Source organism: Musa acuminata, chromosome BXJ2-5, assembly GCF_036884655.1.
Source record: "Musa acuminata AAA Group cultivar baxijiao chromosome BXJ2-5, Cavendish_Baxijiao_AAA, whole genome shotgun sequence".
NCBI classification, from domain to species: Eukaryota; Viridiplantae; Streptophyta; class Magnoliopsida; order Zingiberales; family Musaceae; genus Musa; species Musa acuminata.
Genome location: NC_088342.1, coordinates 9,736,190 through 9,760,524, shown reverse-complemented (window position 1 = coordinate 9,760,524; position 24,335 = coordinate 9,736,190). Strand labels below are relative to the sequence as shown.

Below are 24,335 nucleotides of genomic sequence, written 5' to 3'. Positions count from 1 at the left end.
AAATAAGTTTTGTAATTATCGATTTAAAGAGGGAATGTTTTCTTTACATGTATATTGTATATCCATCATGCGTATTGTAATTTCTACAAGTTGACATATATGTTTGATTGTACGTGACTCTCGATGGATAGGATGTAATGATCGTATCATTTGGTCCACATTATGCTCGGAGGTAATGGTTTGTTAATCAAATACCATATTATTTATTTGGTGATCTCGATCATTGTTACCTATGTTATAAATCATTAAGTGATATTTTTATTACTTTCTTATCATTATGAATGTGTTAAGCGGATGGGGACACTTGGATTGAATTGAGCACATTAAATGCTTTTTTGTTTAAGCTAAACACATGGCACATCTATGAGATACTATGATTATATTGGATGCATCGGATGTCTTCGTTTTTTGCACATATAATGCTCAAAGTATGTTATGTATGTATGGAGTGTTCCATATGTTTTTTTTATATTGGGAAAATGTATTGGGTGCAAAGAAAAATACTTTCGGACATGTCAAGCGCTTATAAATACTTTATATTATATCAAATATTTTAGATATCTTCTTGTCTCGAGCGGATGTATTATGCGTAGAGTGAAATACTTTGAACGATCTATTGAGTATTTTAGATTTTTTTATCCTGAGTAAATACATCATATGTGAAAGGGTTTTGTGTACTTCATATGCCTTTTATCTTAGACAAATATATCGCATACGAAGGGAGTACTACGAAATCTATCGAGTATTTCTGATTTTTCTTTGATGTCTTCTTCAATAAACCCATCTTGATTCCTCTCTTCGATTTTACTATAACTATCTCAAAGGATATTTGCACTTGCAATTCAGTATAAATATGAAGAAAAACACTCTAGTGTTGATCCTTATCCTTCGTCTTGATAAGTTGATCCTTGACGATACTTGTCAATTTTGATTTTAAATTATTAACTATTTTATGATGGATGTAAAATCATTCAACAATATTTCTCATAATCATTTCAATCATAAAAATAATAGACAAGCCATGAATATCCTTTGGTAATAAATTTATACTTTGAATTTTTGTTTCTCAATTTCAAATATGAAACTTTATCTATGATTTTCTCTCAACATTTGTATATATTCATTAGACTTATATATAGTAGGGGATCTAGCAATAACATAAAATAACTTTATAGCATCTTTACCTCACACATTGCTCATAAGATTTTTAGATAGATGAATCATACAATACCCATGATATGTTATAAGAAGATCTCTTTTATAACTAAAGAATTGCTAGGCTTTGATCACTAATAATAGTTAAATTTTGTATCTCATAAAATATATTGTCAATTGATACAAGAACCACTCGCATAAATCCTTAAGATCTCCATCATAGCAAATGTAATTGAAAATAATTTATTATAACTATAAATAATTATAGCTATTATCAAATCATTGGGGTATTTGCTTGATAGATGTGCAACATCGATATAAAAAATAGTTCGCATATATAATCTGAAACTTCTAAGACAAACTCTGAAAGGTTAAAATATTTTTTAAAAGTAATTTTAAGATGAAACTATCATTTCGATATGAGTCTCATAATCGTATAGTTTTAACTCCCTTAAAAATAAAATTATATCAGTATATGATTAGTCAAAATCACCATAAGCGTAATCTCCCATGTTTTAAATATTAGCAATAATTATCTTTGGAGTATAATCAACATTTGTCATAAATTAATTTTTGATTTAATCGTTAATAATATAACTATCATATTCCTTATGATCTCTGTTCAATCATGATAAATTATAATAATACTCTTTATGAAACTTAATAACTTGAAGTTATCAATTCTACAAGCTACTATCATCTATTGGCAACTGAAAACTTACATTTTGCTTTTATCTTATAACTTCCAATTGCAACATATTTAGATGTGTTGAAACTTTTAAGATAAACTGAAAGCCTAAAATATTTTTTGAAAATAATTTCTAGATGAAACTATCATTTTGACAAAGTCTCATAGTCATATAGTTTTAACTCCCTTAAAAATAAAATTATATATCAGTCAAAATCACTATAAACCTCATGAAGTGTAATCTCTCATACAAGGCCTTCTTATAAGAAATAATACCTCTAAATCTTTTTTAAATATTAGCAATAATCATTTTTGGAGTATACTCAACATTTGTCATAATTTAATCTTTAATTTAATATTCTATAAAAGAACTATTATATTCCTTATGATCTCCATTCAATCATGACAAATTACAATAATGCTCTTTATGAAACTTGATAATTTGGAAGCTATCAATTCCACTAGGAGCTACTATCATCCATTGGCAATTAAAAACTTTACATTTTGCTTTTATCTTATAACTTCTAGTTGCAACATATTTAATATTAAAATTTCTTCGAATGATATAGTCCTTTAAAGCCTTTTGAAATTCCCTATCTTGAAAAATCTATGGAAATATATTATTTGGGTTACGTATATAAAAAAATATAACAAATAATTTTAATTCTATTTTTTGTTATTTAAAAAATATAACAAAAGGAACTTATGTATTTAACAACATATCATCCTCTTAGCTAAAACCATATTTAGTAAGTATTTATTCAATATTATCATAAATATCCTCATTTGAAATAACTCTCTGACCAACATCTAATATATCATAAATATTATGCTTTAAGTCACCTTAAACCTCTTCTTATAATCTTTCTTCAACCAATTCATTTTTGAAGATATCATCACTATTATCATCTTCCTAATAATAAAATGAATCATTCGATTCTATAAAAAGAATCACAAAACTAAAGTTATTTGGTAAATGATTTTTATCCAAACTTGACGGCTCATCTATCAATATCATCGAGAACTAAAAATACTTTATTGAGAATAGGATCCTCGAGATCATTAGAATTAAAAAAATTATATTTTAAATCAATAAACTAAAGTAATAATAAAATGTATTATAACATATTGGCTTCCATGAAAGTATAGTATAAAATAGATATGTTATTTTTTCATCTTGATTCAAGAAGAAAGAAAAAAGAAAAAAAATATGGAGATAAAGGTAGGTCTCCTTAAAAGAGTTAAAATATTAACCAACAGTATGGCGTACCAAAAAAAAGAGGAGAGAGAAATATAGAGAGAAAGTAAGGTTTCTGAGTTTTCTGCTTGATGATCGGTGGCCAAACGTTGTCAGTTTTGACCCAAATTTTATGTGGAGAATCCTTGCAGTAAATTCTACAATCCTAACGGTATTGATCTGTAGTTTACCCTCTCTAAGGTACTTTCCTGTGATATCCACTTTGTAAGACTTAGAATTCTCTTTTGAGGAGATCCATATACGATGAAGATATGTTATTCTTGAGCCAAGATATATGATCTTGATGTTATTCTGATCCTCTAGTTATTCTAGAGAAGTCCTTACTATAAACCTGTTATCATTATTATTGATAGTGGAAGTTTGACGTGGACTACGGTCCCGTGGTTTTTTCCACATTAGATTTTTCACGTTAAAAGATTTGGTCTCACTGTGTGATTGATTATTTGCTCTATTGTTTATGCTGTGCTGGTTGATATTTACATTTGGATACTAAGTTGGTATTTTGATGAGGAACCCATTTTGATACACGGAAAAGAATATTCCGCTTTAACAAGTTTCTTCCCAACAAGTGGTATCAGAGCAACAGGTTGTTTGGTGCTAATTTTTCTTGTGCGATTGAAATGGAGTCTGATGGTATAATTAAATTGAACTCATCAAATTATTCAACTTGGAGGCGTATGATGGAAGATTTGCTTTATTGCAAAGATTTATATAAGCCCATCAAGGTTAAAGATAAACCTTCTACTATGGACGATGAAGAATGGGAAGTTCAACATAGAAAAGCTATTGCCTATATTAGAAGATGGATGGATATAAACTTGCATGAGCATATTTCTGATGAAACCAGAGCTGATGTTGTTTGGCAAACGTTAGAAAATCTCTTTGCGAAAAAGACAGTGGGAAATAGAATTTCTCTCCTCAGAAGGCTTGTAAATTTGAAGTATAAAGATGGTGGTAACATTGTTGAGCACATAAGCCTATTTCAGAGTCTTGCAAACAAGTTGGTTGCTATGAAAATGAATATAGATGATGAGATGCAGGGATTATTACTTCTCAGCTCTTTACCAGAAAGTTGGGAAACGTATGTGGTGACTATTTGTAACTCCACGCTAGAGGGGACTCTAACCATAGATATGGTTAAAGACAGTTTGCTAAATGAAGATACCAGAAGGAAAGAACAGGGTGAATATTCTTCTAGTACATTTGTTACTGAAAAACAAGAAAGACGTGGAAGAAGTCATAGCAGAAACCCACATGGATATAGAGGAAGATCCAAGTCTAGAAGAGATATCAAATGTTTTCACTATAACAAGCCAGGTCACATGAAGAAAGAGTGTAGGTCTTGGAAGCGAGAACAGAATGAAATGAAGAAAAATGAGAAAGAGACCTATACAGTTGCTGCTGAAGGTAATATCACTATTGTTTGTGATGAAGGTTGTGTTAGCCTTGTAGCTCAGGACAGTAATTGGGTAATTGACTCTGGCTTCATTTCATGTTACTTCTCATAGTGATTTCTTTAGATCTTACACTGCTGGTGATTTTGGTAATGTCAGAATGGGAAACAGTGATACATCTAAGATTGTGGGTATTGGAGATATTTGCTTAGAGACCAGTATTGGGAGTAAATTGATACTCAAAGATGTAAGGCATGTTTCAGATATCCGTCTTAACTTGATATCTATAGGTAGACTTGATGATGAGGGCTTTGCACATTATTTTGGTGAAAGTAAATGGAAACTCACTAAAGGTTCTCTAATTATGGCAAAAGGAAAGAAGATTAACTCTTTTTATTTCATGGAAGCTAAGCTACACAAAGGAGAGATTAATGCAATTCGAAAAGGTGAAAGTATAGATCTTTGGCATAAGAGGCTTGGACATATCAGCGAGAAGGGACTTCAAACTCTTGCTAGAAAGCAGTTCTTACCAGAGTTGCAAGGTACATCTCTTAAATCTTGTGATCATTGCTTAGTTGGAAAAACACATAGAGTTGCATTTCAGATATATCCATCATCTAGAAGATCAGATGTTATTGATTTAGTTCATACTAATGTCCATACTATGCAAACTAGAACTCTTAGAGGTGCACTTTATTTTGTTACTTTTATTGATGACCATTCTAGAAAAGTTTGGGCTTTTGCTTTGAAATCTAAAGACCAAGTACTCGATGCTTTCAAGGAGTTTCATGTTAGTGTTGAAAGAGAAACTGACAGAAAACTAAAGTGTATTCGATTAGATAATGGTGGCGAGTATAGGGGTCCTTTTGAGAATTATTGCAGGTTTCATGGTATCAGGCTTGAGAAAACAGTTCCTAAAACTCCTCAACAGAACGTGTGGCAGAAAGGATGAACAGAACCATTGAAGAAAGGATTAGGTGTATGCTTTCCCACGCCAAGTTACCGAAGTCATTTTGGGGGGGGGGGCTATGAGAACTACAGTTGACCTGCATCAGTTCCTCTTCAAGGTGATGTTCTAGAGAGAGTATGGAGAGGAAAAGATATATCTTATAATCATTTGAGAGTCTTTGGGTGTAAAGCATTTGTTCATATTCCCAAAGATGAGAGGTCCAAGCTTGATAGTAAAGCAAAAGTATGTATCTTCTTGGGATATGGTCATGAAGAGTTTGGGTACAGATTATGGGATCCAGTGAACAAGAAGATTATTAGAAGCAGAGATGTTGTGTTTCTTGAAGACTAATTGTTTGATGATGGTGATAATGTTGAGAAGCCAGAAACCTCTGTTTATATTCCTTGGAGTTTGGGTCTAGTTCCTTCACCTATAGTTCATGATGATCATGGGGAAGATGAACAAGATGATTGTGATGAGAATACCAGTGATGATACACCTACAGTTGATGATGCTGAACCAACTGAACAGGCACCTCCACCACCAGTTGAGATTTCATTGAGAAGATCCACTAGAGAGCGACAACCCTCTACCAGATATCCTCCACATGAGTATGTTATGCTTACTGACGGGGGAGAGTCAGAAACTTACCAAGAAGCTATTCTACATGAGAATAAGAATGAGTGGATTAAAGCCATGCAAGAAGAGATGAGATCCTTGCTTGAGAACCACACCTATGACTTGGTAAAGTTGCCTAAAGAGAAGAAAGCTCTCAAGAATAAGTGGGTTTATAAATTGAAGACTGAATATAATAGCTCACAACAGAGATACAAGGCACGACTAGTTGTGAAAGGATTCAGTCAGAAGAAAGGTATTGACTTTGAAGAAATATTTTCTCCGGTTGTGAAAATGTCCTCTATCCGAGTTGTTCTTGGTTTGGCTGCCCGCTTGAATTTAGAAGTTGAGCAACTTGATGTAAAAACAGCATTTCTTCATGGTGATTTAGAAGAAGAAATTTACATGGAGCAACCAGAATGTTTTAAAGTCAAGGGAAAAGAAAATATGGTGTGTAAGCTTAGGAAAAGCTTATATGGACTCAAACAAGCACCTAGACAGTGGTACAAGAAGTTTGATTCCTTTATGATGAGCCAAGGGTATGATAGAACCACATCTGATCATTGTGTGTTTATGAAGAAATTTTCAGATGATGATTTTATTATTTTACTGCTATATGTTGATGATATGTTGATTGTTGGCCATGATGTTGAAAAAATTGAAAAGCTTAAAAGAGAGCTAAGTAAGTCTTTTGCCATGAAAGACTTAAGATGGGTGAAACAAATACTTGGCATGAAGATTCTTCGTGATAGGAAGAAAAGGAAGATTTGGCTATCTCAGGAGACTTACATTAAAAAGGTTCTTGAAAGATTCAACATGAGTAAAGCCAAAGCAGTTTGTTCTCCACTTGCAGGTCATTTCAAGCTTAGTTCGAAACAATGTCCTACAAGTGAGAAAGAAAAAGAAGAAATGTCCAGAGTGCCTTACTCATCTGCAGTAGGCAGTTTGATGTATGCTATGGTTTGTACTAGGCCAGATATAGCTCATGCAGTTGGAGTTGTCAGCCGATTTCTCTCTAATCCTGGAAAGGAACATTGGGCAGCAGTGAAATGGATATTAAGATATCTAAGAGGTACTTCCAGGTTGTGTTTATGTTTTGGCAGTGATGAACCTGTGTTAGAAGGCTACACAGATGCAGACATGGCAGGTGATATTGATTCCAGGAAGTCCACTTCGGGATTCTTGATGACATTTGCAGGAGGAGCAGTCTCTTGGCAGTCTAAGTTACAGAAGTGTGTTGCTCTATCAACCACAGAAGCATAATACATAGCAGTTACTGAAGCCTGTAAGGAAACTTTATGGATGAAAAAGTTTCTATAGGAATTGGGCTTGAAACATGAAGTATATACTGTTTACTGTGATAGTCAGAGCGTCATTCACCTCTCCAAGAATTCAACATACCATTCTAGATCCAAGCATATTGATGTGAGATATCACTGGATTCGTGATGTGCTTGAGATGAAAGAATTACAATTGGAAAAGGTGCATACCAATAAGAATGGTTCAGATATGTTGACAAAGTCTTTGCCCCGCTCGGTACAGCCCACCATATGAGCTGGAGGGGGAGAATTGTTGGGTCCAGCCCATATGTGGGCTTAGACAATTGGGCCCATTGAGCCTAAATAAGCAAATGAAAGAAATTAAAAAGAGGATAGAGAAGGTGAGGAAAATAGATCAGATTGCAGCGTGCAGCGTGCGACGTACAAAGAAGAGAAAAGAGAAAGAAATAGAGAGAGAAAGTAAGGTTTCTAAGTTTTCTGCTTGACGATCGGTGGTCAAACGTTGTCAGTTTCGGCCTAAATTTTATGTGGAGAATCCTTGCAGCAAACTCTACAATCCTAATGGTGTTGATCTGCAGTTTACCCTCTCTAAGGTACTTTCCTGTGATATCCACTTTGTGAGACCTAGAATTCTCTTTTGAGGAGATCCATCCTATATGATGAAGATATGCTATTCTTGAGCCAAGATCTATGATCTTGATGTTATTCTGATCCTCTAGTTATTCTAGAGAAGACCTTACTGTAAACCTATTATCATTATTATTGATAGTGGAAGTTTGAGGTGGACTATAGTCCCGTGGTTTTTCCCACATTGGGTTTTCCACGTTAAAAGATTTGGTCTCACTGTGTGATTGATTATTTGCTCTATTGTTTATGCTGTGCTGGTTGATATTTACATTTGGATACCAAGTTGGTATTTTGATGAGGAACCCATTTTGATACACAAAGAGGGAAAAGAATATTCCGCTTTAACAGGTTTCTTCCCAACACAGTGAACCATCATTAACCTGAACAGAACCTCAAAACCTTACTAAACCAATGATCCAAAAGCCATTGTTTTAGACCAAAAACAATAGCTTAGTGACGAGGATAATAATTACGATAAGACTCGGGTGACGTCAATTGACCCAAATGACGCCTCACAACACCCGGTCAACGCAGATCGGAATGCCGACCGAGGCACATTAATACCTTGCTCAAGCTCGATCCCTCACGTCACGGCAACATCGGTGTCAGACACTACCAGAAGTACGATTCTGCCCCTGCGAGCAGGCACATCAAACAACGATAACCTTCCCTATAAATACCCTCTCGTTCATCAGGAAGCAGGAGGAGAAAAAAAAGAGAAAGCACCACTTAGCTAAAGAAATCCCCTGCCACTATCTTCTAACTAGATCATCGGAGGGGTCGAGTTGAGCTTCCTGACCCGACCTATGTGCAGGTGCGAAGACGGTGGCCTTCCACTAGACGCCCAGGCGAGGAGCCCCCTCCTGAAGGGAACGACTCCCCTTTCTGATCGGACCATCGCAGCCGGCCACCTCAGCGGACTCAAGGGTCGTCCCAGAAAGATCCCCTTCATTTGGACCCGAACCAAGTCACGTCGGCCCCGAGGCCATGGCTCAAGGTTGTTCCCACAACACTTAGCTATCCAGGGGTAAATTAGTAAAATAGCTCATCTAGGGATGTTGTTCGAGTATTTTTAAAAGTAAAAACGCTTAGCAAAAAAAATAAGGGTTAAAGTTATGGATTTTTTTTTAAATCACTCATATTTTTTAGTATAACTTTTTTTTTCGACTACTATTTATCGATTAATAAAAATATGATCAGGAACTTGTAGGATATCTAGCGAAGATTGCCGATAAAAGTATAAATGATTAAACCTCATTATTTTCACGTGGTGATATTGATCCGACTTAATTCATTTTAAATCAAATATTTGATGATATCAAGTGGTGACATGAGGTGTGAGATATCAACCTCAACAATCTAAAATACTTTCCAATATCATTTTCTTAATTATAAAACACAGCAAATGCAAAAGACCTTTCAGATTCCAACATGCTAATGAGTCCACAAATCGTTCTCATCCACATACTTGTTATCCTGTCCCTTTGACTTTGTCAACTCGTGCTTTCTCTCTTCTTTTATTTTCTTTAGAAAATAGAAAAAGAAAAGGAAAACATGAACACATCCCCACCACACATCACCTCCTTTGGCCGTGGAGAGCACGCAGCAGTTTTATGACCGAAGTCTATTCGCAAAGACATCAATATATGCAATTATCGAGATATCGTACATGATATAGAAGCCTGCACTGCGACCCCCCTCGCCATCTGATCGACATCAGACGGACTTGGGTTGATCGGAGCACGAAACTACATGTGTTAAGTAGGGAAGCTTTAGTATCTGCTAATCAATCAATCGTTGTCTACAAAATGTTCCGACGGTGAATACCAACTGGTAATATTGATACTAATGCCGAGTTGATGATAACGGAGGGAGATCTCCGTTATTTCTCTTTTGAGATTCTCACCTGCGCCGTAACGGCAACCGCTCCTGCATCACCTTCGTCGCCGACTTCCAGTGCCGGAAAACCCTCATCGGGCTCGGGAAATGCCACCATCGGCCTCCCTTTGCCTTCCCCTCCTTCTCCCTGCCGCCGGCTGGAGCCTCCGATCGCGCAGCCGCCACCGACCTCGACCTGTACAGCTCCGCCTCCGAGGATTCCTTCCTCCTCGCTTCCCTCAAGAACGGCCAGAACGGCGCCCACCCTTTGCGGCCCTGCCGAGCCCGCGGCAGCGGGGCCACGCTGTCCACGTCGGGGACGGCCGCCGATCTCGATCTTGGCAGCGGGAACCCGACCGATCGAGACCGCCGGAAGGCCGGCTCGCTATCCACGAGAATCGACACGAGCCCCACCGCCCCGACAGCGGCCCCGGAGTCGAGAAGCTCGGCGGAGGAGAGCGAGGAGGAAGAGGCCGAGGAGGACGGGGAGGGGAAGCAGCCGCAGGGTCGGACGTTGGCGCAGTCTGGGCAGAGGCGAAGGAGGCGATCGTGGAGGCAAGCGGGGCATACGCCGTAGGAGGTCTGCACCGGGTGCTTCCAGCACTTCCACCCGGCTTCGGCCTCCCGACCCACCACCTTCTCCTCCTCCTCCTCCTCCTCCACTCCCCAACGCGGAACCACCTCCTCCGCCATCGACCACCAAATCACTGATCACCTCTCGTCCCCCTCCGCCTCTTGCCCTCCTCTCTCCCTTCCCTCGAGTCGTAGTTTTGGAGACGGCGAGGCATTTGCTGTCGTTTTGACGGCTATTCATAGAGGTTGGAGAGGAGTTTCCCGTAATCATCACGAAAATTATCTGATAATTACGACAACACCACTGATCCGTATCATGGGCCGTTCGTTTCGCCCAGGCGCCATCAGCCATCCATCTTCGACGCCGTACGTTGAGATGCGTACTTTCTGGGATCTGCGGTGGCGATGCGTGGGAGTGCGGCGTGGACTGGATTTACACCCAATACTTCCCCAATCCGATGATGATGATGATTTGACCGCCAGTTGACGTGATTCGGTGTACGGTCGGATCTGTTCATGTCGCGGATGGCAGTAGCATCGCCTGTGGAAACGCGATGGACGCGTTCCTCGAACTGTGGGTAGAGTCCACCACACACAGCTGCCAACCTAACCCCAGCGGGAACGTCAACTCCTCTCCCCCTCTCTCTCTCCCCCCTATCGTCGCCCACCACACGGTGCTTCCAACCTGACCTCAACGGGAACGTCAACTCCTCTCTACCTCTCTACTGTATCGTCGTCTGTTCACGTACCCTTTTGTTTCAGATGTTAGCATGTCAAAAAAGTCATCGTTGTCCATCTCCACAAAGCATTTATGATGGTGGCACTATCATGGTGGTTTGCGACAGTATTTAAAGAACTCGACATTGACAACACCCACATACAAACGGCATCTTTGTCAAGGTTTAGAGTATGTTAATCTTTTAATATTCTTAGAAGGAGATTTGGTCAGCTCTCATGTTAGTACAAAAATACAGAAAACGGATGAACTTAGTTCTTTTTCCAACCATTTAGTCAAACCCACCACCCTTTTGGACTTCTGTCACAGATTAGTGCTCGAGTCAAAGAGATACATACTCCAAGATGTTTGAATCAGTAAAATCATGATGTGTGCTTCGAAAGGGAAGGTTGCCGCGTTTGACAGTTCAGTCAAAAGTATGATCAAGGGAATGAGTTCTGGATAAACATTCTAATAAGGTTAATAAACAGGAGCTGTTACCACTACTGTTGCATGCAAATGGAGCCCGGCATCCCATATGACACGAACATGCATGATTTTGCCTAATCTTTGCAAGGCATACAATGTGATAACTTTATGCTCTTTAGGTTCACCCCCATCCTATCATTGAAGTTTGGCTGGTGAGATCCAAGGAGACCTGCTATTTGATGCACATGGATAGCATATGATGCAATGGTGGTCATAAACGTGAGGTCCCAAGGGGAAAGAAGGCAGGTGATGAGATCGTCCGAAAGCAGCGAAGCTTTGTGGCACATTAATGTCATGTCGACAATCTCGAGTGCTCTCTCTCTCTCTCTCTCTCTGGTTTTCCCATCTTTGATGCACTGCATGGAACAAACGGGAAAATCTAAGGCGAGAAGATTTGACATGACATAACGATGATCTGCTCATCATGATCCGAGAACCTGTCTATGCAGCAGCGGAGCAGCTCAGTACTGAGATCACGTGGACATGGAATGGCTGCATTATACGTGCATCAGAAGAAGAAGGCGCTGCTCCAGCAGAAACAGTAGGGTTCGTGCAACCTGTGGTGTGAGATGATGAGAGCCACAGAAGACGATGGCGTCGTCGTTATTGCAGCTGCTGCTACGCGAGAACGATGGGTGGTCCCTGAGCTTGTGAAGACGGTCGGTGCACGCTACCTAAAAGTCAACGTGATACGACGACCACATCGCCATGTCGACAACCAGGCAGCCAACACGGAAGAACAAGAGAAGCCATCGAGCTCCTGGAATCGACCACAACTCACCGTGCAAGCAAACTACGCATTCCTCTTTAGTTACCACCCCCTTCAATATCTACACTCACATATCACGTTACTAAACTGCAATGCAACTACAACCTTTTCCTATCTATTATACACACACAACCTCTGTAATGGGCCTAACACCAGCTATATATCACTACCATACATGTGCTTCCTAGGAACCATGAATTGGTGTCTGTGTGTGAGAGAGAGAGAGAGGTGATACTGTTTCGATCGAGCCTACTATGGTGACAAATATATGATGATGATACTACTTCATGGTATCTAATAGTGATGGGGGACTGGGCTTAGAACCCCAGTAGGAGGGTTCCGAAGGGGGCTCTGTGGGGGACGCCTTTCCTTCTCTTAGCGGTGCGGAAGCTGGCGGCGGTCGGCGGCGGCGTCGATGGTGTGAAGCTGTGTGTCACGTTTCTCCTCTCGTAACCGGGGCTGCTGCTTCTCAAGTAAGACTCCTCCGAGTCTGATTCGGCCGTTGACTTCTTCTTGTTCTTCGTCTTTTTCTTCTTGCGGCAGTCGGAGGAAGTACCGGTGATCTGAAACGGGCATTTCATCGAACAATTGGTTACAGAAAGAGAGAGGACATGAAGGTTTGGTGGAAAGACTGGGTTTTGGAGAGAGACTGAGAGTGCAGACCTTGCAGCCGAGGGAGCAGAAGCGGAAGGAGTCGAGGAGGCTCCGATTGCAGACTTCGCAGGTGTTGGTGACGCCCTTGCCGGGCCTCGGCTGTGGGCGCTTGTTGAGGAAGACGACACGGGCACTGTTGATGATGTACGTCTGCACGCCGGTGATGTCCAGTACCTTCTGGATCTCGGAAACTCTGATCACGTCGTGGTAGGAAGACCTCCGTATCTGCAATCGAGATCCCATCAGAAGAGCCAACTTTATGGTGGGGAGACACAGAGCCACTCCTATGGGAGGCCAAGGAAACGCAAAGCATGACTGAGAGAGACGCTTCAGAACAAATGGACCTGGATTGCGCGGTGGCCGCGGTGGTGGGCGAGGCAGAGGGAGCAGAGAGCGCCGTTCGTGCAGTCAAGGCAGAACATATTGCACTCGCTCTTGTGAGAGTCAGCGTGGTGCTCGCATTGGACGAAGAAGCTCGTCGACAGAAGCGGTCGCAGCCACCGCGGCCACCTACCCTTCTCCTCCGCCGTCCCTCCTCCGCCCTGTTCCATCCCCCATCATCATCATCAGACACAGCAAAAAAAGCCACCAACTTCGAAGCCAGCAACAATCCTTTTGGGGAAACTCACCATGATTCGCCTGTTCTTGATATTTAGCTCTCTGAACGGTGATTCTTGATTGACCGCCACCTTGATCATCACAAAAATCCTTCCTTTCCTCTCTGCTTGCTTCCGCTGCTGGAATCAGATGATAGATAGCATAAGTCTAAAGGACTTCGTTGACTCAGAGACAGAGATGGAGAGAGAGAGAGAGAGAGAGAGAGAGAGAGAGTAATGTGGGCTCGGATGAGGAGAGAGTCGTGTCGTTCTTATCCTTTCAGATGAGTCTCAATGCGTTGTTTTCGAGAAACACCTTTCTTCCTCCCTCTCCTTCCTCTCATCTCCGTCCATTCGTTTATTCTTTCTCCACTTATTTTTTCTAATTTATCTTTTTAATTATACACAAATCTTCTTTGATATCCACTTAAAATTAGATTGGAATTATACACAGATCTTTACTCAACTCGCAATCCTGCATCTGGATACGGGTGGAATCGAATCCACGACAGAGTGCGTGCCCACAATAATATCTGATTCCTTCCCCTTGGAAAGTGTGATGCAGACTGGTATGGCCATGGCGGGCATTTGCATGGATCGCCTCTCACGTCAGTGGAGACTGATCACATCATTACTGTGTCTTTCGCAGACATGTTCTTCCCCTTCTTTTCAAATCATACAAAGAACAAGTATCACAGATCCTTTTTTATGTATGCATTCATTGGCATTGTAGCAACCAAATTGTCAACGCTATGATGACAGCAAGCATATCCATTGGTGAACTACTCGATGAACAGCTTGAGCTCATTTCACTGTTGGGAGAGCAGAGACACCAAAAGATGAAACGCAGATTGACGGCAGGTTTTTGACATGTCTTCGGAGTGCCGCCTGGCTATCTCTTTCCTGTCTTCTTGGCAAATATTGACCTACTCTCCTTCGGGAGAGTGATCATTGAATCATATTGTTCATGTTGGATTAAGAGCAGACTTCAATCATACTTCCATCAGCTTCCTAACTCCCAAGACAATAACCATAAACTGACTCCAACATGCCATTAGTTACACTGGAAGCCCATAAACATCCTCCACTGGCAGCACTTCCACTGCGATAGAGAAGACCTCCTCAGCCTGATCTCTTCTCTTTGTTGGCCATGGCCACCATTGACAAGCAGCAAAGCAAGGACTTCTCTTTGGGTTTCTGCAGCTTCTACTGCCCCCAATGGTGCTACGTCGTCTTCCCACCTCATGCCTCTCCCGTCGTTAATTTCACCAACGAGAGCTCCGGCAGTACTTTCCCCTTGCTCCTGATCGCCATCGTCGGCATCCTCACGAGCGCCTTCCTCCTCCTTAGCTACTACACCATCGTCTCGAAGTACTGCGGCACCTTCAGCTCTCCACGGGGGCGGCCCCGGCCTGGACCAGGGCCCGACGTCCGTGAAGCTTGGCGCTTCTGCCCATCGAATGGGCTCGACGAGGCCGTGATCGGTAACATCACGGTCTGCAGATCCGAGAGAGGCGATGGTCTGGTCGAGGGCACCGATCGCGCGGTGTGCCCGAGCAAGTTCCGGGAGGACGGGAGCCTCCGGTTGCTCCCCAAGTGCAGCCATGCCTTCCACGTTCCATGCATCGATGCTTGGCTGAAATCGCACTCCAACTGCCCCCTCTGTCGAGCCAACTTCGTGTCTGTGAATTCACCAGCTCCTCCTCCACCACCCACCGGCGGCAGAGAACAGTCATCCGGTCGATGACGATGAGATGGTCTCCGTCGCAATGGTGATAATACACCTAAGAATCCCATAGCATCGCCAATGATCTCCTAGGTTTGTTTCTCCATGAACGAAGTCCATGTTGTGTGTTCGGCATTGTAACTCATTTCATCGAGAGCTCTCTGTCTTCTCTACTGTGACTAAGCAAGCAGGTCTTTTTTATCTGTATTACTGCATGACATCATAATGGTTAATGCATTATTTATTATACAGTCGATATGTCTAATGTTAGAACTCATCAAAAGCGTATTATCCATCATTTAATCTAATAAAAAGCAGCTGTTATTTGAGCATTGAAACAATGAGAATCTATGACTCACGTGGGTTGCACGTGGGAAGGTGTTTGGAAGACGAAGGCATGCCACGCGAGACCATGGTCGACTTTCTCTTTTATCTTCTTCTGCACTTCTCCGACGACGCCTACATCGCTCATCTTCCTATATATATTTAGGTTCGATACTATTAATACCTAACCCTCCTCGCCAAGAAACCCTCTCATTAGTCGACGACGACGGGGCCCTTCCCTTCCTCTTCTATCGGTCCGACCCCTTCTAGATCGCCTGTCCCCGGCGCCGATCGTCCTGTCGCGGCAGATTCCCCTTGATTCGAGTTACAGGATGGTGTCTGCCAATCAGGAAATGGTGGTGTATTGCTTCGACACCCTCATCGCCCACTACAACAGCGAGCAGGCGCCGCCACCGGGTTTCGAGGAAGGCCAGCAGTAAGGAGCGTGGGCCTCGTTTTGCTCTGTCATTCTCTCGATCCGATTTCGATCGGTGCTCCTGTTGTTGCGATTGATTTTTGTTGGATGATTGAGGGATTTCATGTTATTTTGCGTGCCGACTCATCGATTTTTGGCGTTTTTGGTGATTTGGTTGCATCTGACTTATTTACTGGATACTTGGAATTGTTGATGTCAGGTCACGCTACAGTTCTTTTTTACTGATTACATCGTGTTGGTTTATTTGGGTTCTATTGATTGATTTTGCGGCTACAATTCTTCTTTCTTGTGTTGTATCAAGTGATCCTTGCTTCGGAGAATAATCCTATTGGATTATATCAATGGACTCATTTAGCTTCTCGTACTACCTGTGGTTGACAAAACCCATTGATCCATGCCCCTAATCTCTTATCTTGCGAATTGTCTCAATACATTCAATTTGCTTCTTGTACTATCCCTGGTTGATAACCCTTTCACCCTTGTTAATTGCTAAGTCTTTTATTGTAATGTTTCACTGTTTTTTTTATGTTTTGCATTGCAATAGAAAAGCATGCTTACTTTTGGTTTTCCGGTGTAGGTGCCTAGAAAAAAATCCTTATTTGCATTCATATGCAATTAATGATTCTTAGGTTTTTTACATCCGTTGGTTCAAACTGGGGGACTAGCAAATTGCTAACGATCGCCGGACTATATGGTTTATGTAATAGTTGCGTTCAAATTGGGGGACTAAACTTTTGCAGGACCCATACTCGCAGAATAAATTGTACCATGCTATATAAGAATACATATGTACTGGGTTTTGTACCCTGACATGGAATTTGGTCGAAAATCCTGTGTGTTATATTAGAACTTGGTGAGTATTGTCATAGACTTAGTTAGAATTGCTCAAGTCATGAGGCACCGTTGTGTCATCCATCCGCAAGGGTCAATCTAGAGACAACCTTGTACAAGTCTCGAAGGACTTACAAAAGAAAGTTGATTAGTTTAAGAAAATGGTAGGTAGACAAGTCTCGACGTCTCGGAAAAGAGGGCAGCTTATAAGCAATTCAATAAACACTTAGTGTGTATGAGAGAAAAGTGAGGAAGGGGAAAACAAGGACTTTAAAAGGCAAAAGAACAATCGCAAATCGACAAAAGACCACTCATCGGGTTATGAGCGTGTAAGTCAGTTCTCATAGGCTTCACGTGCAAGCTTGTGAATCCAAACAATATCATAGTGCCATGGGTTACAACAAGATGTTCAATGTACACAAGGTGAATCTAGCAATTGACAAGTCTGTGCACGAGATGTTAAATGTAATGTTTCTATATATCCGTGTCTGCACAGTTGTCACAGTGCCATGGGTTACAACGTAGCAATCCATTGCAAAAATAGGTTAAAATGATAAACCTTTGGGAGCTTGTTAGTATGTCAAGTGCTACCACTTTTGACGTGGACTTGTTTGCTAGCTTCATATCCAACAATTGATGAGAAGGAATTGGAAATAGATATTGGAATGTTGCTGTTGCCTCAGAAAATAAAAGGAGAAAAGATTGACCACCTCAGATATTCCAATAAGAGGGTGCACCTGATTGAGGGATGCAAGATATGTTCTCTCTATCTGATTAGCTGCTAATGATGGTGGTTGTTTACGACCTTGTGTCATATCCTTGTGCGCTATAATAGAAACACAAACCAATATACGTTGTCCACGCTCATGCAGCCAAGGTGCATGGAAAGATTTGTATTACAATTGTTCTTCCGAAACCACCTTTGATTTTTTTTTTCTATGATCACTATTCTAGATTCTGTCAAAAATTTGAACTAAAGAGGATCTTTACTTTTGCAAGAATTTGATCAGGGACAGTACTCTGAGGATTTCTTTCTAGTTGTTTTCTTTTTTGGACAACCCTCATGGTGGGGGCTGAGCAAATTTGTTGTCGCTCTTTGTTGTTGGTATTTGGTTATGATCTCAAAAAGCAAACTAAGAATCATAAATTATTGACAGTGTTAAATATTTTTGTGAAATGTCTGATAGTATTTTCTGGCTGGAATTTGTTTCCTTTTGTTTTTCTAATGCTATCTGGATGTTTCTAAGCTCACACTATAACATCCTTTTCGTAATAAGCTTTTTCCTCATTATTTAGTTGTTGCAATATGTATTTCTTGCTTTCTCATCTTCATCGTAGACCTAAAGTTCATGCAATAAAATTCCTGATCTCAAGCAGCAATCTAAGGTATTCTATGTACTAGGTGAATACTGATGCAAAACTGTGCTTGCTTTGACTATATTTAAAGTATTGTTTGTATGCTTGTATATACACCTGCTAGTGGATGCTAGGCATAAATCTATTATCTTATCGAAAAACTTTCATTTCAGCCCACTGTTTGTTACATGGAAGAAAGCAGTCAACGGAGCAGAACCTCGTCTGCGTGGGTGTATTGGAACTTTGGAAGCCCGTTGCATAGTCAACGGCTTTAGAGATTATGCATTAACAAGGTATTTTCTGCTGCACGTTCTATGTTAAGTTAATGTATCAGCTCCATTGGAAGGACTAGAACCTTTATGATTCTGATGAAAATTAGAATCTGACTAGGATATATGATGAAACTAGTTAAGAAATGATCACATTGAACAGGTGGTTTTTAGAATGTAGATATGGATGAATATCTTGATCACATCATCTAGGCCACTGTCTGTCTTTTGTATTCTGTTATGCATTACTTTTAACATACTTCATCTGTAAGTTCATGATTTGATGAAAAGTAGATTGGTTGATGCTTAACAGTGGCTTGGTTGATGCTTCTCATATGCATCAACAGTGGCTTAGATGATACTTCTGATATGCATTACTTTTAACATACTTCATCCGTGACACATTGTCATACATTGTTTTTTTATCTTTCATTCAATCTGTCAAAGAAACGATGCATGTGCTTTGTGGTCTCTGACAAAATAACAATTTTGCACTGTCGTAGAAGAGTAGTGTTGGTATGAAACTTATATTATTGCATCCATCTTCAGCGATTGGCCATGACATTGTTAGATCTAGTGGCTAATGATTCTTCATCTTTTCGCAGCGCTCTGAGGGACCGCCGATTTCCTCCAATACAGGCTAAAGAATTGCCTTATTTGGAATGTACAGTATCTATTCTAACTGACTATGAACCTGCTCTTAATTACCTTGATTGGGAGGTTCGTTAATTCACATTCTTTCAATTTTTTTAAAAGCATTTTGGCATTATTTGTTAATTTATATGTGTTAATCGTCTTTCCAGCTAATGATCCCATCTTCATGTCAATGCTCATTTTAAGTAGTTGATTCTAGTTCTAGAGCTTTCTATTGTTGAAATGAGTGGTTATTCTTGCAGATTGGAAAGCATGGCTTGATCATCGAATTTACTGACCCTGATTACAACACGAGGCGTAGTGCGACATACTTGCCTGAGGTTGCTGCCCATGAAGGTTTGTACCTTATCAGCTACTCCCGGTTTCCCTTGTATTCAGTCCTTTGTACTGTTTTTGAAAAGAAGTGCTAAAGAGCATGTCGATATAAATGGTGAAAACTTCTGAATAATATCCAAGCCATTAAGGTTCCAGTTTTATTATTTGAGGGTTTATTTCTCATGGTTTTTTGGCCCAGCGTTATTGGAGTTTTATCCTAAGTGAACTTGTAACCTAGAAATTGTGATAAATGACCATGATCCCGTGTTGGCATGTAGGATTCCAGAAAGTAAAAAATTGCTTCCGATCTGTTTCTGCAATTGATGTGGAGGGCTAACTCTGGACATAGAGAACCACCACAGTATAATATGTTTCTACAATCCTTGTTCTATGACCATGTCACTGATGCCATTTCTCCCTCATATTTTTTAATGGGATAGGTTGGACTAAGACGGAAGCCATCGATTCACTCATGAGGAAAGCAGGTTTCAACGGTGTTATAAGTGAGTCACTTCGCAACCGACTTCGCGCTACCCGCTACCAGTCCACCCTTTACACCATGCACTACAGAGACTATGCCTCTTATGTCAAGATGACCAGGGGTATTGGCCCTTTAGTTAATGGGGCCAAACCCATCCATTGATTCGCCAGCAAAAATTCATTGCTGGATCTGTGAAGGTACAGTTAAAACTTGATTTAGTGGCAGCTGGGTTGAATTACCCTCCTGCTTATTTATGATGCATTCCGAGATTCAAGGGAAAGATAAATCTGTAAGTGACCCTAATCGCTGCATGTTAAAAACTTTAAACATGACTTTTGATGCAAGCTGCAAACAGTACAATGTATTGGATTAATGCCTCATTTGCTTCCAGCCCCCAGGATGTGTTTGTTGCTTTTGTGGTTGTGAACTGGAGCTGGATGTTGCTATGCATTGCAGGTACAAGGTTCTTCCAACTCCATTGCTAATGGGGGTATCGTTTTATCTGAGCAGATAATATATTGATCATCTCTGGAGGAGCTGCACCCCTTTTTCTAAATACAGAAGGTGAACAACATGACATGTAATTTACTCGATAAGCATGTTGATCTAGTTGTTAGCTTGAGTTGCATGTAACTGACCTGCTTTACTCCATCCTATTTGGTTTCCAGATGATCACTCGTAATGAGATAGAAGGACTGTACAAGAGTTGACCTTGTGAAAGCATCGTGAAAGACGGGCAACTTTAGGAGTTGAATGCTTGAACTGTTCCGGGAGAAGGGACAACCATTGCCTTTCTTTCTCTTCCCCATCCCATCAAATCACCGTCATCCACCTCGTGATCTCATTGGCTCCAGTGATAGGTAACCTCAAACCCCCTTTGTCACACACTGTTTGAGAAGCCCCTTGTCACATGGCAAGCTGATGGCACAGCGCAGTCCATTGGTCCAAATAGTCTTTCCAGCGAATGCTCGTACCAATATCAACGTCGTCTTCTTCCATCATCCTAATTTATAGAGTCAATCCCCGTGGGATCCTGCTTTAGTGCGCAGGTTGGTAGGGCACCGATTCAAAAGGACATTGTGGAATGCCGTCGTCGTGTTCGACCAAATCATGGCAAACCATGTCACATGATTTAGTGGGGTTAAATCCTCATATTTTGGATCCTCCACCACTCTACAGCAATTTTTGATCTAAATATTTACACGTAAAGTTCGACTTAATATGAAGTAAATAATATCTTTTCAACAATAAAAGAGTATGGATGGGTCTCAACACACAAAAAGGACATTCAGTAATTTTATTGCAATCAATGTTTCAAGTCAAACAATGAGGGAAAAAAAAAAGGAAAAAAAGAAGAAAAGAAAGAAAGAGAACGATAGAAGGAGAAACAAAAACTAAAAAGGGATGAAAACAATTCTTGTAGAGATCAGGAATGATATCGAGTCCATTAAGTTATCGTGTTTGGTATGCGGTTAATCCCGTACTGGAAATCGGGTTCGGGTTTGACACATTGTCCATGCCCACTCCATGACCTCTCCTATACAATAATTTCACTTCTTAAAGGAATAAACATAAAATTATCACTTTATTGATGAAGATTAAGTGGAATACAGTATATTATATATATATATATATATATATATATATATATATATATATATATATATATATCCACTTAACTGAGAAGCCAGGCTCGAGAAACCCATGGAGGGAGGCGAAGACAAGCCAGTCCGATCTCCTGCCGCAGCGATGGAGGAGGAGGTTCCGGCGGGTCTTACGGCGGAGGAGTACGCGGAAATCCGGCCAAGGATCGAGTCCCACCACAGGTACCGCGTCGGGCAGGGGCAGTGCTCCTCCCTACTCGCCCAGCGGGTCCGGGCACCCGCCGCCACCGTGTGGTCGGTGATCCGGCGGTTCGACCAGCCGCAGGCGTACAAGCACTTCATCCGGAGCTGCGTCGTCAAGGGCGGTGGCGAGATCCGGCCTGGGTGTCTCCGCGACTTGTGCGTCGTCTCCGGCCTCCCGGCGAGCACCAGCACCGAGCGGCTGGACCTCCTCGACGAGGACCTGCGGGTGACCGGGTTCTCCATCGTCGGCGGCGAGCACCGGCTCCGTAACTACCGTTCCGTCACGACCGTCGACGATCTCCGAGGTTGCGGCGAAGAGATCTGGGCGGTGGTGCTGGAGTCGTACGCGGTGGACGTGCCGGATGGCAACACGGAGGATGACACCAGGTTCTTCGCCGACACCGTCGTCCGCCTCAACCTCCAGAAGCTCGCGACCGTGGCGGAGGCAATGGCAGCGGCCGAGCCGTCGCCGTCGCCGTCGCCGTCGCCGTCGCCGTCGCAGCCGCCCGCGGAGAAGGGGAACTAAGAGGACCAACCCCCGCACTCACGGCCGACGACTCGACGAGAGATGTCGGCGACATGACGCAATAACGAGGTAGTCTTAACCGTGTAAATTTACATAAAAGTCCTTCTACTTCAGTAATATCACAGGAGCCCCGGGCGGTGTGTCTCGGTTGCCAATCTCTTGCCGAAGCAGGGGTGTCACGGTAATTTCAACAACAACTTCTTCTTCTTCTTCTCCTTCTCCCCCTTTGACTCGTTTTGTGGTGGAATCGGGTCTGTGGGAAAAAGGCATTTAATGCTCCAAAATAAACAACTAAAGATGCGTGCGTCAGAGAAACTATGTGGTACGCAAGCAGACATGCAGATGCACCATCCCATTTCTCTACCGTCGTCATCATCATATTATTATTGTTATTATTATATTAGGGCATCTTTTTGGGGCTGTTGAAGGTGGTGCATTGCTTTGCTAGTGGCTGCTGACCAAGTTCGATCTTGCACACCCAAGATTGGCTGCTAAAGATTTGTAGCCCCGCGAAGCTGTGGCGGTGGCGGTGTCTCAACATGTCTTGTACCACTGTCAGCGGAAAGAGAAAACAGTGCGGCAGTAGTTGTTCCTCCGAGAAACAACATGGTTTTTCTTTGGAAGAAGGAAAGAACATTTGAAAGATGAAAAGTCCTCAATGGTTTCTTGCAAAGCCACACTAAAAACCATAAGATCTCATTGCTGTTTGATACATGGAAATCATGCAAGTCTTTTCTGTATTGTGGCTGTGATGCTTCTAAGGATCTCACTGCCTCTTCAGTCGGTTCCATGCTGATGCTAAATCTCCATTGCCTCATATCCTTTTCTTTATTTCCCTCTCTCTCTCTCTCTCTCTCTCTCTCTCTCTCTCTCTCTCTCTATATATATATATATATATATATATATATATATTGAAGTGTGCTTTTATTTAATGTCAACGTTGCTGTCATTCTTCTTCATCTTCGAATAGAAAAAAGTAAGAGGAGGCAGCCCTGAAAGAAAAGAAAGAGAAAGAGAAAGAAAAGGACTGAGACATGCAATAAATAAGATATATACAGTAAGTAAGAAGACTTTCTACGCCACATTGCAGTGTCATGAAAAGGATTCTGAAGGCTAAGAAACAACAATCCAATCAGAAAGAAAAAGAAGAGATGCTCCAACCAATCATGTACGGCTCTTATCTCAACCAAGACCACCAGAGAGCCTATCGGATGGCATGAATTAAAGTGCAGCAAGTGTGGAGCTGGTGGCAATCATTAGACATGCATATCTTCCATTCTATAATGATCCATATGACTGTTGCCTTAACTTTAAGGTGAGTGGCTTGCACCAGACTAATGTAATCCTCCATTCTATAATGATTCATATGAGTGTTACCTTAACTTTAAGGTGACTGGCTTGCAGCAGACTAATGAAGACCATCTCTGGAGCAAAAACAGCAGCAGGAGAATGTTTCAGCAGAAGGAAATGATTAGATAGAATAATAAGCATCTGACTGAAGCTTTCAGAGACGGAATTATTCCCAATTGAACGTGTTATCCCTTCAAGGTGGATATATTAGTTAAATATTTTTAATATTTCGATCTTTAGACTTAAAAATTTTATATTTAAATCTTTATAGTTATGAAAATGAAATATTTATCTTCATTTATTCTAACGTTGTCGGTTTTATTAACGGAAGCACGAAAATAATTGGCAAAAAGATAATTTCAATGATAAGTTATGTTTTCGATGGTGACAAACGATGACGTCACTGGGAATAGTTAGTCATTGTTATGGATGAGGAAGGAGAATGATAACGAGAGGTAAGATGACAATACAGATGTCGATGCTTTGCATTTGAGTTGGCGTCGCTCGATAACTACATCGACACCGACATAAATATAGATCGACGAAAGGGTCTTGTAGTATTTGCATATGCATTTGCGTC

At 41.2% G+C, this 24,335-nt stretch overlaps 5 protein-coding genes across 5 annotated transcripts; 3 read left to right on the top strand and 2 right to left on the bottom strand.

The window, feature by feature from the left end:
• Positions 1-9,591: 9,591 nt before the first annotated feature.
• LOC135611697 (uncharacterized) lies at positions 9,592-10,633 on the bottom strand. Its single transcript, XM_065107343.1, has one exon. It carries the CDS (start codon positions 10,535-10,537, stop codon positions 9,869-9,871), a length of 669 nt encoding a protein of 222 aa, XP_064963415.1. The 5' UTR covers positions 10,538-10,633; the 3' UTR covers positions 9,592-9,868.
• Positions 10,634-12,404: 1,771 nt separating this feature from the next.
• LOC103984900 (protein RGF1 INDUCIBLE TRANSCRIPTION FACTOR 1) lies at positions 12,405-13,813 on the bottom strand. The gene is made up of 4 exons (XM_009402475.3): positions 13,674-13,813; positions 13,389-13,586; positions 13,054-13,269; positions 12,405-12,953 (listed from the first exon to the last, which is right to left on the bottom strand). Exons 1-4 carry the CDS (start codon positions 13,740-13,742, stop codon positions 12,708-12,710), a joined length of 729 nt encoding a protein of 242 aa, XP_009400750.2. The 5' UTR covers positions 13,743-13,813; the 3' UTR covers positions 12,405-12,707.
• A 977-nt stretch (positions 13,814-14,790) lies between these two features.
• LOC103985065 (E3 ubiquitin-protein ligase Os04g0590900-like) lies at positions 14,791-15,387 on the top strand. The gene has a single exon (XM_065110368.1). It carries the CDS (start codon positions 14,791-14,793, stop codon positions 15,385-15,387), a length of 597 nt encoding a protein of 198 aa, XP_064966440.1.
• Positions 15,388-15,819: 432 nt separating this feature from the next.
• On the top strand, positions 15,820-20,422 carry LOC103984899 (uncharacterized protein At2g38710). Its single transcript, XM_009402474.3, has 5 exons — positions 15,820-16,126; positions 18,487-18,606; positions 19,188-19,302; positions 19,479-19,572; positions 19,992-20,422. The coding sequence occupies exons 1-5, from the start codon at positions 16,023-16,025 to the stop codon at positions 20,192-20,194; spliced, it is 636 nt and encodes a 211-aa protein (XP_009400749.2). The 5' UTR covers positions 15,820-16,022; the 3' UTR covers positions 20,195-20,422.
• Positions 20,423-21,707: 1,285 nt separating this feature from the next.
• Positions 21,708-23,433, top strand: LOC135611696 (abscisic acid receptor PYL10-like). The gene has a single exon (XM_065107342.1). It carries the CDS (start codon positions 21,737-21,739, stop codon positions 22,403-22,405), a length of 669 nt encoding a protein of 222 aa, XP_064963414.1. The 5' UTR covers positions 21,708-21,736; the 3' UTR covers positions 22,406-23,433.
• The last annotated feature ends 902 nt before the right edge of the window (positions 23,434-24,335 follow it).

What these genes read in the sequence shown, in the direction of transcription:
- LOC135611697 (XM_065107343.1), bottom strand. Translation starts at nt 10,537, where the DNA reads ATGGCGGAGGAGGTGGTTCCGCGTTGGGGAGTGGAGGAGGAGGAGGAG.
- LOC103984900 (XM_009402475.3), bottom strand. Translation starts at nt 13,742, where the DNA reads ATGATCAAGGTGGCGGTCAATCAAGAATCACCGTTCAGAGAGCTAAAT. An exon ending in TCAAGAACAGGCGAATCATG is followed by an intron (nt 13,587 to 13,673) that starts GTGAGTTTCCCC and finishes GGGATGGAACAG; the next exon opens with GGCGGAGGAGGGACGGCGGA. An exon ending in GCGGCCACCGCGCAATCCAG is followed by an intron (nt 13,270 to 13,388) that starts GTCCATTTGTTC and finishes TCTCGATTGCAG; the next exon opens with ATACGGAGGTCTTCCTACCA.
- LOC103985065 (XM_065110368.1), top strand. Translation starts at nt 14,791, where the DNA reads ATGGCCACCATTGACAAGCAGCAAAGCAAGGACTTCTCTTTGGGTTTC.
- LOC103984899 (XM_009402474.3), top strand. Translation starts at nt 16,023, where the DNA reads ATGGTGTCTGCCAATCAGGAAATGGTGGTGTATTGCTTCGACACCCTC. An exon ending in AGAGATTATGCATTAACAAG is followed by an intron (nt 18,607 to 19,187) that starts GTATTTTCTGCT and finishes ATCTTTTCGCAG; the next exon opens with CGCTCTGAGGGACCGCCGAT. An exon ending in TTAATTACCTTGATTGGGAG is followed by an intron (nt 19,303 to 19,478) that starts GTTCGTTAATTC and finishes TTATTCTTGCAG; the next exon opens with ATTGGAAAGCATGGCTTGAT.
- LOC135611696 (XM_065107342.1), top strand. Translation starts at nt 21,737, where the DNA reads ATGGAGGGAGGCGAAGACAAGCCAGTCCGATCTCCTGCCGCAGCGATG.